Source organism: Astatotilapia calliptera, chromosome 11 (assembly GCF_900246225.1).
Source record: "Astatotilapia calliptera chromosome 11, fAstCal1.2, whole genome shotgun sequence".
NCBI classification, from domain to species: Eukaryota; Metazoa; Chordata; class Actinopteri; order Cichliformes; family Cichlidae; genus Astatotilapia; species Astatotilapia calliptera.
In genome coordinates, this window is record NC_039312.1 from 19196346 (window position 1) to 19210472 (window position 14127).

At 41.3% G+C, this 14127-nt stretch overlaps 1 protein-coding gene across 5 annotated transcripts in view; it reads left to right on the forward strand.

The window, feature by feature from the left end:
* galnt1 (UDP-N-acetyl-alpha-D-galactosamine:polypeptide N-acetylgalactosaminyltransferase 1) overlaps positions 1-14127 on the forward strand; it is a 55889-nt gene that overhangs the window by 37299 nt on the left and 4463 nt on the right. For all 5 annotated transcript variants that reach the window (XM_026183850.1, XM_026183851.1, XM_026183849.1 and 2 more), the window contains 9 exons: positions 4878-5044; positions 5638-5765; positions 5865-5944; positions 6304-6474; positions 9602-9719; positions 10051-10231; positions 11820-11959; positions 12058-12156; positions 12279-12413. In XM_026183850.1, coding sequence (XP_026039635.1) covers positions 4878-5044; positions 5638-5765; positions 5865-5944; positions 6304-6474; positions 9602-9719; positions 10051-10231; positions 11820-11959; positions 12058-12156; positions 12279-12413 — 1219 coding nt within the window. The remainder of the gene's footprint in view (positions 1-4877; positions 5045-5637; positions 5766-5864; positions 5945-6303; positions 6475-9601; positions 9720-10050; positions 10232-11819; positions 11960-12057; positions 12157-12278; positions 12414-14127) is intronic.

Consider the following 14127-nt stretch of genomic DNA (forward strand, 5'->3'; position numbering starts at 1 on the left):
TTTTGATTGCCGTGTCCGTGATGCAGTGGTGAGTTTTAGTCATTCAGCATTAAATTTTAATGTGTAATTCACACATAAATTGTCCAACTAGCCCCAAGCTTGACGTGATTTATAAGAGTTCATATATGACAGTATTTAACATGTTTTACACTCTGATCGAGGCAGGATCAGCGCATTAAATGTTGACCAGATAACCCTCAAAGAGTTGATGTTACGTTATTATGAGGGCTGTGAGTTTTTATTAAATGGTGGATCCGCTGGTGGCATTCCAGACTTTGATGTGCTGCCACGAGGAGCCAAAATAGTATAACTGAAATAGCTTTTGTTCAGTCTGTTCCAAACTTGACACTTAATAAGATTCAGACATCTATATCCCAATAGTCAATGATATTTTGAGCACCAGCTAGTGGGAACAGAAAATGTCAATTTTAGTTTGATGAACTCCTCACAGGTTCACCATATTCACCTGAAAGGTTCTGCGAGTAAACTTCAAGTCTTCAGTTCAGCTCAGCTTTATTTCCATAGCACCAAATCACAATAGTTACATCAAGGCGCTTAAAGCCTTGATTATGCTTTAGTGTGAAGATTATGGCAGTCCACCCTAGGGCCATGGAAATTCTCCATGAATCACCTTTCGTGCAGTTTATATTTAATGGCTTTTACACGTCAGTGTGGCAAAATGGCTGTTTTGTGCCACCTACAATATTTCAGTGAAGCCACCCCAGCACCATATTTAATCTGCATTTATGTTGTTTTGTCTTAAGATAGACAAAAAGCCTGGAGCTTTGAGCCATACCTTAGGCCCAACAGGAAGTCAGGCATTTTCAATGTAACATGCAGTCTTGGCAGAATTATGACCATTTTCTTGTCTTGGACTTTAACAAACTTGTGCAAGAGATTTAATTTGATGAGCTTTATATTTTGTCAGGTCACTCTAAAGGGCACCATGTAGTCGGCCAAGGAAATGATCTGGATCTTTTTTGTGCAGCAGGCCTTATGACATCCACACGCCCCGGCCAAAGATCGCTACTTTCTGACGTTATGGTCACGCCTGTGTGTGTGTAATTCTGTATGTGTCTGGGTGGATTTACAGTATGTGAAAATACTTTTCATGACCACACCTTTCAGAAAAGCTTTTTTTTTTTGGTGATGACTACATTGTTGTTTTTGTTGTTTTTTGAGAATGCAGACTTTTATTGGTGTGTGTGTGTGTGTGTAATGTTGCAACAATAATGCTGTTTAATTAAAGCCAGCGCGCACGCCCATGTTTAAATATCCCCACAATTCCCTGCTTGAAGACGCAGCCTGTAACTCATTAGCTTGCTTTGCCGTTGCCAAATGTTGCTCCGCCACCCTGACTGTTCGAGTGCACAGGGCTCCCTACAATTGCTCTTTAAAAAAAAAATGCTAATACAAATAAACATGTTTGCAACTGGCTGTGTATAGACACACGGTCTTCTTTTTCCTCTGCTACACACCAAAGATCATGCCTTAACTCATGTTTTTTTCATGTGAGCGAGAAATAATGAGCCGCCTTAGAAAAACATTAAAAGACTCAAAGGCTGTCTCTGTTTTTACAGTGAATCATCTTGTGTGCTCATCGACCTCCCTATTTTCGAGCATACGAACATGCACACCCCAAACACTGAGAATTACTTCATGTTTTTAACGTGCTCCACGGGCAGCTGCAGGAGAGAATACACTCTTGACCTCCTCTCCTCTGTCGCTCTTGCATTCCTTGAGTCAGAATCAACCGCAGAGAGAGCGAGGAAGCATTCCAGCGCTCAGGATGATCACAAGCAGGAGGGGGAGTTATAAAGATGGAGGAAATCAGATCCTATTCCATTTGGCTCTTGTAAGAGCTGAATTTGTTAGAGGAAGGATGTCGGGCTGCTTTCAGTTTCGTCCTCCAACACTTAGAAAACACTTAGAGTGTGAGACAGTTTTATATCGGGCTTGCATGCAGGTGTCATGGCAGGCTACGATTTTTGCTTGACCTACAGATGTGTGTACAGATGATTCGGTCTGCTCTAACTCTAACCAGGTGACCCACAAACCCATACTTAATATATGTTATTCACAGGGATTTTCGTGGAACATGTTGCTTAATTTTGGTAAACATAAACCTGTAAAGAAATTACTTAAAAAAAGAATATTGTATGTAGTATGAATAGGTAGTCCTCTATGCAGCATTTACTGTAGTCTGTGTAACACTGAAGTAAAGCAGTCAAGGCCAGCAGTAAGGAGTTTTAATGTGACCCCTAAACTGATTTTGATGGTTTTTATAAACTCAAGGCAACCTAAAACATAGTGGAAGAATTTCTGGAAATTCATTTTAAACGTTTATTTGTAGGAGCGGGTATCTGTGCTGCTTTACAGCTAGTGCAATAAAACGTTATGAGCAAATAAAGGCAGCTACAGTGAAGAGACCGTGTTGGAGTAGCTACATCAAGCAAGAAGGCTGACAAGAAGACATCGGAAGGCTGATTTTCATACTGAACTGAAATCAACCTTGAAATTGTCAGATTTATTTAAACGGTGCAAACTTAGTGCCTAAATCCTAAAGCGTCAGACATACAGGCCAGAACTCAGCCGACAAAAGGTCCAATCCAGGGGACTGGATTGCTTTGCGAACTGGAAATTGCAGATAAGAAGAGAATAACTTTTTATTGTTTTGCACCAGGAAGTATTTTGTCATAAATCATTAGAAATGGATCAAGTCTTGAGGGAGATTGTCTGAACTGTTAATTTCATAGGAGCCACAGGTCTGAATCATCATCAGTTTTACAGCCTGACAAAGACATTACCTATGGCCTGCCATGCCGCACTGAAGCGGGATGCTTCAGCCAAGGAGCCGTGCCCACACATTATTTTGATTTACGACAGGAGCGTTTCTTTGTAATGACAGTGGACTGACTGAACGTGAATCATCTGTTTTATAGCTGGATGGTTCATTAAGTGTGAGCCTTTTCAAAATATGTTTGGACTTTTTTGCACTAAAAGAAAGGGGCAAATCTGGGGGTGTTTTTTTTTTTTTATATATAATTGGGTATTATGCAATGTTTTTACTGAGATCAAAGATCAAACTGCGTATGTGTGAGGCCCAGCCATGAACAGAAATAAGCTTGACACCTCGCCTAAGGAGTGTATACCTGACAATTTGACCATTTAAAATGAAGTGTTTCTCTGGAAATACTGTGGAGAGATATTTAAAAAGATGTGACTGTCTTCACTGTGCTAATATTTGTCGTCTTGTGCCTGTTGTCCTGTGTTAGACAACTGCATCCTTCACTGTCTCTCAGTAAGAGAGTTTGATGTGTGCACTCAACACTGCAACGAAAATGACTCGCACTCTAATTAATATCACTAATCAAGTGTGATCATGCTGACCCACTAATTCTGTCTTTCTCGGTCTAAATCTGGGGATTTACGCTCGGATACTCGTTTATTATTCACTCTCAGTTTTCTTTGAAGTTGATTACGATGATTTTTCACAAGAAGCAAAATAATGATCTGAGTGATTTTAGGACTGTCTAATGCGGTTTAGTTGATTTTTTTTTTTAACTCTTATATAAAGTCGATGTAGCTGCAGCTCTCACAGTCGCACAGAGCCCGGATTGTTATGTGTCTCCTAGGATTTTTCTTTTTCCTTTCTTTGTTCGGTCTCTGCAAGTTCATGTTTGTCTGTTTAAAATCAAGTCTGCGTTTTCACTTACTGCCTGTATTGTTGCCTTTTTTGAAGCCTTGTCTGCTTTTAGTTTTTGATGCATCTCGCACACCTTTTCTTTTTGCTCCTTTGTATTTTTTGTTGTTTCTGCTTCATGTTGTATGTTCAGCTGTTTCATCATTTGTGCTGTGCAGTTATGCCCCCTTGAATGAGCTTGCCTTGTGCTAAGCAACTTTGTATCATTCTACACACAAAGCATTTGGTGACATTGAAGCTTTTTGAAATTTAGAACTAATTAAAATAAGCAGACTGTAGATTAATAACTAATTTAAAATATAATTCAATCTCTGAAATAATGCCGTCTGTTTTATAGATACAAATTGTTATACATTGTATCAACCTTTTTCTAACCAGTTCCAAACTTTTTGGCCCAAAGTCTTTTAGAATACTGTAAATAAATGATGTACCAAGCTACTCTGACATCGTTCATTAGTTTTTCTTACTTCTGTTTTGGGTTGAGCGTTCTACTCTGACACCATTTGAGCTCGTTTCTGCCTCTTCTGTCGGGAGTCTCATTCTCTCAGTCACTACCCACTGCCTGTGGCCTTAGGTAACAGTAGCAGCGTAGATCCCTAAATGGGCCAGACAAATATAAAATAACATCATGCTTGTTTGACCGTCACTTTAAACATTTGGCTTAGACCATTAACTCATGAGGAACATGTTTAATGAAGTATTAAACAACGTGAGACAATCTATTTTCTATTCTCTAATAGACTTCTTTTTGTCCATTAGGTTTATTTAACTTCTGCATTTCTGACTTCACTTTTCAGACCAAGAGTCTACATCTAAAAAAAATTGAAGGAGTTTCTTTTTGAATCATATCTGTTGTTCCAGAAGTAGATGAAAGCTTCAGGTTGATATCATATATTCTGTGTACAAGATTCTGGCTTTAATATCATGTCAGTTCTACTGTATGTCTTCTGGACCAGTTCTGTTGTGGCATCTCTTTGAGAGATGCAGTTAGTTAATAGCATGTCTCTGGGCCTTCTAAGTTTTTCTTTCTGCTTTAATTCATATGGGTAGCAGACCAAACTTGCAACCAAAGATTTATATATGTAGAAATATGCTTGTAAATATTCTTGTATTCTTGCAGCATGGAGTTGACCCTTTTGATTATTTTTTCTATGTTTTTGATTACTCGCTTTAGGTGCAAGAACAAGTTATACCCCGATAATCTTCCTCGCACCAGCGTTGTGATTGTATTTCACAACGAGGCGTGGACCACGCTGCTGCGAACCGTCCACTCCGTGATTGACCGCTCTCCACACACACTGCTGGAGGAGATTGTTCTGGTGGATGATGCCAGCGAGAGAGGTAAACTCACACACACGCACAGTAACACTCACTGCAGATAATTCCTTCAGTCTCTCTCTAGTTTGAGGCTTAGCCTATTTTTTAGAGCTATGATTTTTGCTGGATTCTGCGTAGGTAGATGTTTTTGCACATGTGTGTATGTGCCTGTGCTGGTGCCCAAGAGAGAGTCAGTGCATGTATGAGGGCTGTGTGTGCCACGCCACCCTGTGCAATACTGTTAATCCCTGTTTGGGGGAGATTAGGTCTTTAATTTGCCAGACGCAGGGATTACACTCTGTTATTACCCTCAATCCCCCACCCCAACCAACTACCACCAGCAGAAGCAACCTTACGAGACCTCAGGTTAGATGGTGCAGGTCACGGATTGTGTGTTTATGTTTGCACTTGTGTTCAAGCTGATGGAGAAGCTCCTAGCAGGTACAAGAGGTATCGTATGAGAAGGCCACATACGTGAAAGAAAGCACGCAAGCGCACAGTTATCTCTGATCCCTGCTGCTACAAATGGAGTGGGTTGGAGGAACAGCTTGTAATCCAGCTTTTGTTTTGTAGGCGCCTGTTTTGCATTCTTATCTGTTTATATATGCATTTATTAGATTTCCTCAAACAGCAGTTGGAGAGGTATGTGAGAAAATTGGAAGTCCCCGTCAGAGTCGTGAGGATGGAGCAGCGGTCCGGGCTCATCCGCGCACGCCTCAAGGGAGCGTCTCTCTCCACTGGCCAGGTGTGTGCGCATGTCCACATACGAGACATCCACAGCAACTGCTCTCCATATTGTGTTTGCACTGTAGATTTGTCTTATGTTTTCCCTCCATGTTCTCAGGTCATAACCTTTCTGGATGCTCACTGTGAATGCACAACAGGATGGCTGGAGCCTCTGCTTGCCCGCATCAAACAAGACAGGTAAGGCACACAAACACGAAAGATACGCAGACCATTGGCAAGCCTGGAAAAGAAAATCAATAAAGTATTGTTGAGCCTGCAGGGGGCTTGCCCTTGTGTTTATCTTACGCTTAATTACTCATTCTCTGTTTACTGCTACCCGTAAGCAGGTATACACACACACTCACACCAGCACATGGAGAAAACGCACAGGGTTTACAAAGGTGTAATGAGAGATGAGTGACAGCTGGTGAGAAGTTGGTTCTGGAGGTGACACATCTTGCAGATGAGCTTTTAGCCTTGGTTGATGTCCACCCAGGGTTATGAACAGCAGGTTGATGTACTGTGTTTGTGTGCTGATGTCTTTCTGTTTACTGTAGGAAAACAGTGGTGTGCCCCATTATCGACGTTATCAGCGATGATACCTTTGAGTACATGGCAGGCTCTGACATGACATACGGAGGATTCAACTGGAAGCTCAACTTCCGCTGGTACCCTGTACCTCAAAGGGAGATGGACCGACGCAAAGGAGACCGCACGCTGCCTGTCAGGTGGGTGGTACACACAGCAAGATGAGTCTTTAAATTTCATTGCTATTATCCTTTTCATACTTATAAAACAGACTGACAGCAGTTTCTATGCTTCAAGTTAAGTCTTTTCATTTTACCAAAGGACATCTATGACCCTGGGCTAGTCCTGACCTAACTAAATTCTGCAGAGAGGCCCTTAAATCTTACCCTTTGATCCATGTAAACTATTACTTTTGCCATACAGTCACAGCTGATACCACAGTCCTCCTACTGCAACCCTCCATCCTTTGAAACAGTTTGCTCCATCTTTCAACCTGAAAATGAGTCCGACACTCAAAAGCCACTAAATTTGGTACACCCCATCAGAATAGGGAGAAAGGGTGATTTAAGTGACTTTGAAGGAGTATCTGCTAAACCACCATCTGGTTTACACAATATAGAGCAAAAAGGAGAAAACGGTGAGTTTAAATTATCTGGGGAAAGTGCCTTGTTGTTGCCAGAGGTCAGAGGAAAATAGACAGACTGCTTTGAGCTGATAGGAAGGCAACAGTAACTCAAATGACTAAGGTATTTTGGAAGATATGCAGAAGAGCATCTCTGAATGAAGCAGATGAGCTGCATCAGCAGAAGACAACACCGGGTGCAACTCCTGTCAGCTAGGAACAGGAAACTGAGGTTACAGTTTGCTTGTGTTCACCAAAACAAGATTGGAAGATTGGAAAAATGTTGCCTGGTCTAATGAGTCTCACTTTCTGCTATGACATTCAGTTGATGATAGGATCAGAATTTGGTCTGAACAACATGAAAGCATGGATCTATCCTGTCTTATATCAGCATTCAGGCTGCAGGTGGTGATGTAATAGTGTGGCAGATGTTTTCTTGGCAAACTGTTTTCCCTTTAGTACCAACTAATAATCATCAAAAACCAAAGCCTACATGAGTATTGTTGCTGATCATGTCCGTCCCTCTATGACCACAGTCTACCTATGCTCTCATCACTGCTTCCAGCAGTTCACGATAGTATATTGCGGCATTAAAGCCAAAAGTTTATTTTGTGCAATTGCATATGGACACGTTTACACACAGGAAGCAGTTATCTTTTCCAAGTTGCAGTTGATGAACACAGGTTACCGTTTCAGGATACTAGTTTATTTCTGTATTTCACACTCGCTTTTGTCAGGCACAAAGACACAGAAACAGCACAGCGGTTGAAAGCAAACAGCAAAGTGTTTGTTTTTTTTTAATCTTTCTTATCATGACTCAAAGGATAGATAAGCCTCATCCCGTTCATAGATGTTTTAAACACTGACACCTGCTTTTACGTAGAGAAGGAGCCACCCAGGACCTCTGCTCACACTGTGAGCTCCGGGCTGCCCAGTTCTGCATAAAACTCACTGATTGTGATATGTCGCCTAAAGGCCTTTACATTCTTTAATCAGAAACACTTAGGCACTGCGCCTAAGCCTTCCTATAGCAGACAAAAATCCTGAACTCTTTATCTTTTTCAATCCCTGTTTATTCTATGGCTGCTACAACAGTGTATATGTTACCATTCAGTTTGCTGCTGCAGTTCATCATAAGAGGTTCTCAAGGCAGGAATACTGAAAGAATAGAGTGAACTTTCCACTTCTGTTCAATGCAAGATGTTTATGTAAGATTGTGTTTTTTGTTTTGAGGGGCTTTTTTTGTTGTTTGTAGACCTTGGAACTAAAATCAAGAGCTTATTTTTGCCTGTCTATCATCTCTTTTTCCTGCTCTTGTTTCTAAGCATGCTTGATGCCAATATTCAAGGTCACACACACACACATAATGTAGCTTATGTAACACCCCGCGCCCCCGATTTCGGTTGTTTTTCTCAGTTCTGCTTGACAAAATTTTCCTCAGGGTGTCTTTTAAGTGGCCTAAAAAACAAAACTGGGTTGTTGTGTCAGGGCAGAAAATTAATTTCCACTAATGACACGATTTACATAAAAACCCTGTTCTGCCACAGAGCGCTTTCACATTATTGCACGTATGGAGTTTGCAGAATGAAAAAAACTGTAACGAATAATGCTGATGTGGTTTCAAGCTTCCACGCGTGCATTTGCTGGGGGAATTTCTCTTCATTAGACGATGCAAACTGCAGGTCTTTTGCTGTCACTCTCTGAGGAGCTGCATATGTTGACAGCAGAGGAGGAAATCAGCAGCTAAGCTAGTTATTATGGGCTCATCTACCTTGTAATTTACGGCAATGTGCAGAAGTCTACTCACTTGGGAAGGTTGTATTTGCCACTGTTGGACTTTAAAAAAATACAACAAACAGAAAAGATCTGAAGAAATTCTCTGAACTTGCTAAATGTGTCATTTTGATATTGTATGCTTCAAACACAAAGCTGAGTATTACCTGCCTTTTGATGCTTTATACAGTGGCAGTGTTTGTTTATTTCAGTCTTGTGATATGTTGAGATGATGAACCACGCTTTTATGTACGTAAGGGCCGGTCCCTGTTTAGATAAATGACTTTAATTAGAATCCAGGATTTGCTGTAAATTAGTGGGTTTTCTTTGTTTTACTGCGACGTGTTTGAGTGTCATAGAAAAAAGTGATTTATTGTAAGCTGGGGCATTTAGAAAGCTTTGATATCTCTTCAGGAAAAAAGGAAAGCATACATAGATCTGTTGTGTTGGCTTCGTCGTTATTGTCTTTTGTTATAAAGCCACATTTTACGAACTGTTTGACGAACTGTTTTTCCATTTCTGGGTTGCTTATTATTTCCCGCTCTTAGCCAATTGCTGGTCATACACCATCAATCTGTGCACGTTCAGGATATGTTTGTCTGTTTGTGTTCTTGTAAGAGATTTTAAGCAAAAGCGAAAACAGGCAGTGGAGAAGAATAAGCTCTAAAGAGGAGGAAGCCGTTCTGTAAGCGGGAGGGAAAATGGAAAGAGGTCTCGAGGCCGTTTAACTCTGACATGACTGTCACAGCAACAGAGAAGAGAGGAGAAAAAACAGGAAATCAGCAAATAACAGGGAGTGAGAGGAGTGAAATATAAAACCCTGATGGAATGTGTACATACTGGATGACCTTTAAAAGGCCGGCCGTCAGTGATTTAAGTGGCACTAACCTGCCTTTCTCCTAATTTACCTTTTCTCTGATGTCTCTGTTCAGGACTCCCACCATGGCAGGCGGCTTGTTCTCCATAGACAGAGATTATTTCCAGGAGATTGGCACATATGACGCAGGCATGGACATCTGGGGAGGAGAGAACCTGGAAATCTCTTTCAGAGTGAGTGAACACACCCACTGACAACTGACATGACTCTATTCTTCCATTCAGAAGTGTCAGCTAGGGTTCAAAAACACACACAGATGTTACACCTCTAGATTGACTTCACTGAATAAATTGTTGACCTGACTAAGACTTCGTCAGACGTCATCCCGGCTGGCGTCGAGTCAAATTTATTCAGACTGGCACAGCACAGCCGTGACCAGTCTGCGTCATCCATCTCCCAGCTGAGTTCACTGGTCTGTCTTAGCTCGTTCAGCGCCCAGGACTTACAGTGTCTACTCTGCAATTTATTCTCTAAATTAGTGTTGACAAGGCTTGTTTCTCATAGATTTGGCAGTGTGGCGGGACGCTAGAGATTGTCACGTGCTCTCACGTGGGTCACGTCTTCAGAAAGGCGACGCCCTATACGTTTCCCGGAGGAACGGGACAGATCATCAACAAAAACAACCGGCGTCTGGCAGAAGTTTGGATGGACGAATTTAAAAACTTCTTCTACATCATCTCTCCTGGTGAGTTTTGCCACATTTTGTGTGTTTGTGTGTGCGCGTGTTTGCGTTCATGTATGTGCTCGTGTGTGGAGGTTAATCTCTGTGACAGGTGTGATCTATCCATTAACCCGCTGACTGCGTGATATTGCAGTGGTGACCCAACAGTGCAGGATGGGGGGAGGCGGGGAGTAATTTCACGCTACAAAGCATGCGTTAACTTGCATGAACACACACACACACAAGCTTGCAGCAGAAAAGCAACCAAAAGAGAAGCAGAGCTACTGAAATGAAGAATATTTTTAGATGCGAAGCACCTCATGGAACACATTTATACCTCTCTCACTTTTGTTGACAGGGGGCGCTCTTCTGTTTTTCTTACGCTTGTTTCAATAACCTGACCAGTTGTATAATAGAGGTCTTACAGAGCTGGAAGAAAGCATCAGCCCTAATTAGATCAGTTCCCGGGCATAACAATGAGATCATAATTCAGTTCTGTTTTATTGAGTTTTATTTATATATCACCAAATCACAGCAACAGTGGCCTCAAGGCGCTTTATATTGTAACACTACAGTAATAGAGAGAAAACCCCAACAATCAGACGGCCCCTATGAGCAAGCACTTGACAATAGTAGGAAAGGAAAACTCTGTTTAACAGGAAGAAACCTGCAGCAGAACCAGGCTCAGGGTGAGGCAGCCATCTGTTACGAGTTGGAATTAGACAAGGAAGACAGGACAGAAGAGAGACACAGATTAATAATAACTAAGAATTAAATGCAGAGTGGTGTATAAAGAAATAGAGTGGAAAAAAGTGATTAAAGTTAAGAAGAAACACTCCAGCCCTAACTATAAGCTTGATCAAAAAAGAAAGTTTTAAGCCTAATCTTAAAAGCAGAGAGACTGTCTGTCTCCTGAATCCAAATTTGATGAGCTTTTAACCTGAATGGATACATGAAAGCACAGATATAAGGGAAAGTTATAGTTGTAATAGTGGCCCAAAGTTAAAAGACAAAGCTAATAATTGAAGTAATTGAGTGCATGATTTCCCATGGTCCCGTCCTGCTGACTGAGTATGTAAAGGTACTGTACTGAAAAAACAAGAAGTGGACTGTCTTGCTAGACGGGCCAGACTTCACTGAATTCAAGCCAAAGGGCCGCACCGTTTCTAAACACAATTCAATCATAACTCAACAAAATGATATGAGTAGCATCTCAGCGTTACAGGGTTTTTGTTTTTTTATTTGTAAGCATAAAACACATAAGTAGAAACTGGACCTCCACAGTGTGCTAGCTCCATTTTCGATGTAGTTACTATCAGTTATTATATGAAAAAGATGATTGACCTCCATTGCTCTTCATCAGGCACTGTTGTTGTCATTGTTGGGTCATTTTCAGCCCAGGTGTTACAGCTTACAGTATTTCATGTTCTTTTCCAAAAAAAAAAAAAAGCGATTTAGCAGTTTTGAACGTTTGGCTGCTTCAGATCAGCATGTGGGTTTTTTCTGCTCAATCCTAACACAGTTTAAATAAAGCTTATACACACGGGGGGAATGGCAGCATGCAGTGTTTTGTTTGACCTTTTTGTGTGTGTGTGTGTGTCTGCGTGTCCAGGTGTGACCAAAGTAGACTACGGTGACATCACGTCTCGCACTGCTCTGAGGCAAAAGCTTCAGTGTAAACCCTTCAGTTGGTACCTGGAGAACATCTACCCTGACTCCCAGATCCCTCGGCATTATTACTCCCTGGGAGAGGTACACTCGCTCACACAAGCAACACTTGAATCTGTATGGATCAAACGGTGTGGGTGTATATTCAAGCAATGAACCTGCTTCCTGTGTGTTTGGCTCAGATCCGTAATGTGGAGACTAACCAGTGTCTGGACAATATGGCCCGCAAGGAGAACGAGAAGGTCGGCATTTTCAACTGTCACGGGATGGGAGGCAACCAGGTAACAGAGAAATAACAAAACGCTGTAACTACACATGAATTAAAGTGTAAATGTTGATCACTGTTGACATCAGAGTTATTCTCGGCACAAAAAGAGAGAAAGTCTGTGGGTGATGTGTGCAGGTTTTCTCCTATACGGCCAACAAGGAGATCAGGACAGATGACTTGTGTCTAGACGTGTCCAAGCTAAACGGACCCGTCATGATGCTCAAGTGCCATCACCTCAAAGGCAACCAGCTCTGGGAGTACGACCCTCTGGTAAGTGGAAGACATAATAAAAAAAGCATTTTCTCAAAGTGATTCTGAAAAGCTGGTTAATATGTTCATCACCTGGACTGTTAGAAGTCATTATTATCATCTTATTATAAAAGCAGCCTGAAAAGCCTTCAGTTAAACCACAACACTACAGTTAAAGATCATATTTCTCCCATATTAGCTTCTCTTCAAAGTTTAAAATCTTCCTGTTCATGTATAAAACCTTGAACAATCAAGGTTTTGCCTACTAGGGGTAATTCTTATTTCTTTTTTCTGAACTGAGGGGTTTCTGTCAGATTTCATATTTATGCCTGCTTCCAAAATAAAACAACAGCCAATGAGGGTGATCTCTGCCTGTACAGCTTACCTGGGCTACCAGTGGGAAAAACATTTCTAATGGTCGACAGAGCATTTCTGTAGGTTTGGAAACTCTACATTAAGGGTACAGAGGTCAGATGTTGTCTTTTTGTGAAAACTGGAAGCTGGTGTCAGGTGACCCTGAAGACTTCCTTAATTATGCAGCAACAGGCCTAGGATGCTGGGAGGTTCCCATGATGCACTTTGTCTTCTTCACCACTGCTGTATTTAATCATTAGTAATTATTAAACTCTGGTTCTCTCCCATAGTGTGTCCTTCGTCCTGCCTCTCTCTTTCCTTCTCCCTGACTGTTGGGGTTTTCTCCTGAATGCTGTAGGGTCGTACCATTATACTGTAGGTTTATAGCTTACAGTATAAACACACTGAGGTTATTGTTATTGGGAGTTGGTGCTATATAAATAAAACTGAATTAAATTGAATACTGTGAGCTCTCACAAAGGTCTTGACAGGCACAGAAAATAGTTCATTTACAGCAGGAAAACCTAGGACGTTAAATTCCCTTCCAACTGTATTTTTAAGGCACTTTAAAACAACAACGGCTGACACAGTGATGTATATTAGAAATAAATAAAATAGAAAGACAATAAAATATAATGGGCACAGCTCTGCTCTGCTGTGCTCTGCGACACACTGTCGACCTGTCCACGGTGTACTCTGCCTCTCACCCTTTGGTAGCTGGGATAGGGTACAGCCCACCCAGCACGATAAACAAGGATGGATGGACAGTAAAATGGAACTAAAGGGTGCAAAACGACACAAGTAAAAATGACCATCATACTATAAAAAGCAAATGAGATCAATGTGTCACACTGGGTCAAAGCCCAAAGGGTATAGACAGTATATTGTTGGGCAGTGTAGCTTCCTGTGAGGGTCCCGGGTCTGAAACCTAGTGAGTTTTGAGGTTTATGGACTTTGTAGTTTTATGTTTCTTGGTTTTGTTTGAGTTTACATTCATGCAATTTTTCCATTGTTCTGTTCTTAGTGTAGTTAGTCTCTAGTTTTGTATATTTTCTCTTTTGTGTCAAGTCTTCATCACCCCTCTTGTTAGGTTTGTTTAGTGTTCAGTTTTACTTCCCCCAGTCTCAGTTCCCCCCTGTGAGTTTCAGTTGTGTTCCCCACGTGTTTCCTCTCTGCCCCAATCACCCTTCTCTGTATTTATAGTTGCAGTCTTCCTCTTTGTCGTTGTCTGATCGTCTGTTTATCCCTGGTTTTGCTCTGTGTTCCTGTTCCTTTCCCTCATTAGCCTGTATTCCCCAGTGTAGACTGATTTTTAGTTCCTAGTTTTCCAGTTTTCCACTTTTTGTTTACCTTTTGCATTCAATACCAGCTCACTCTAAGT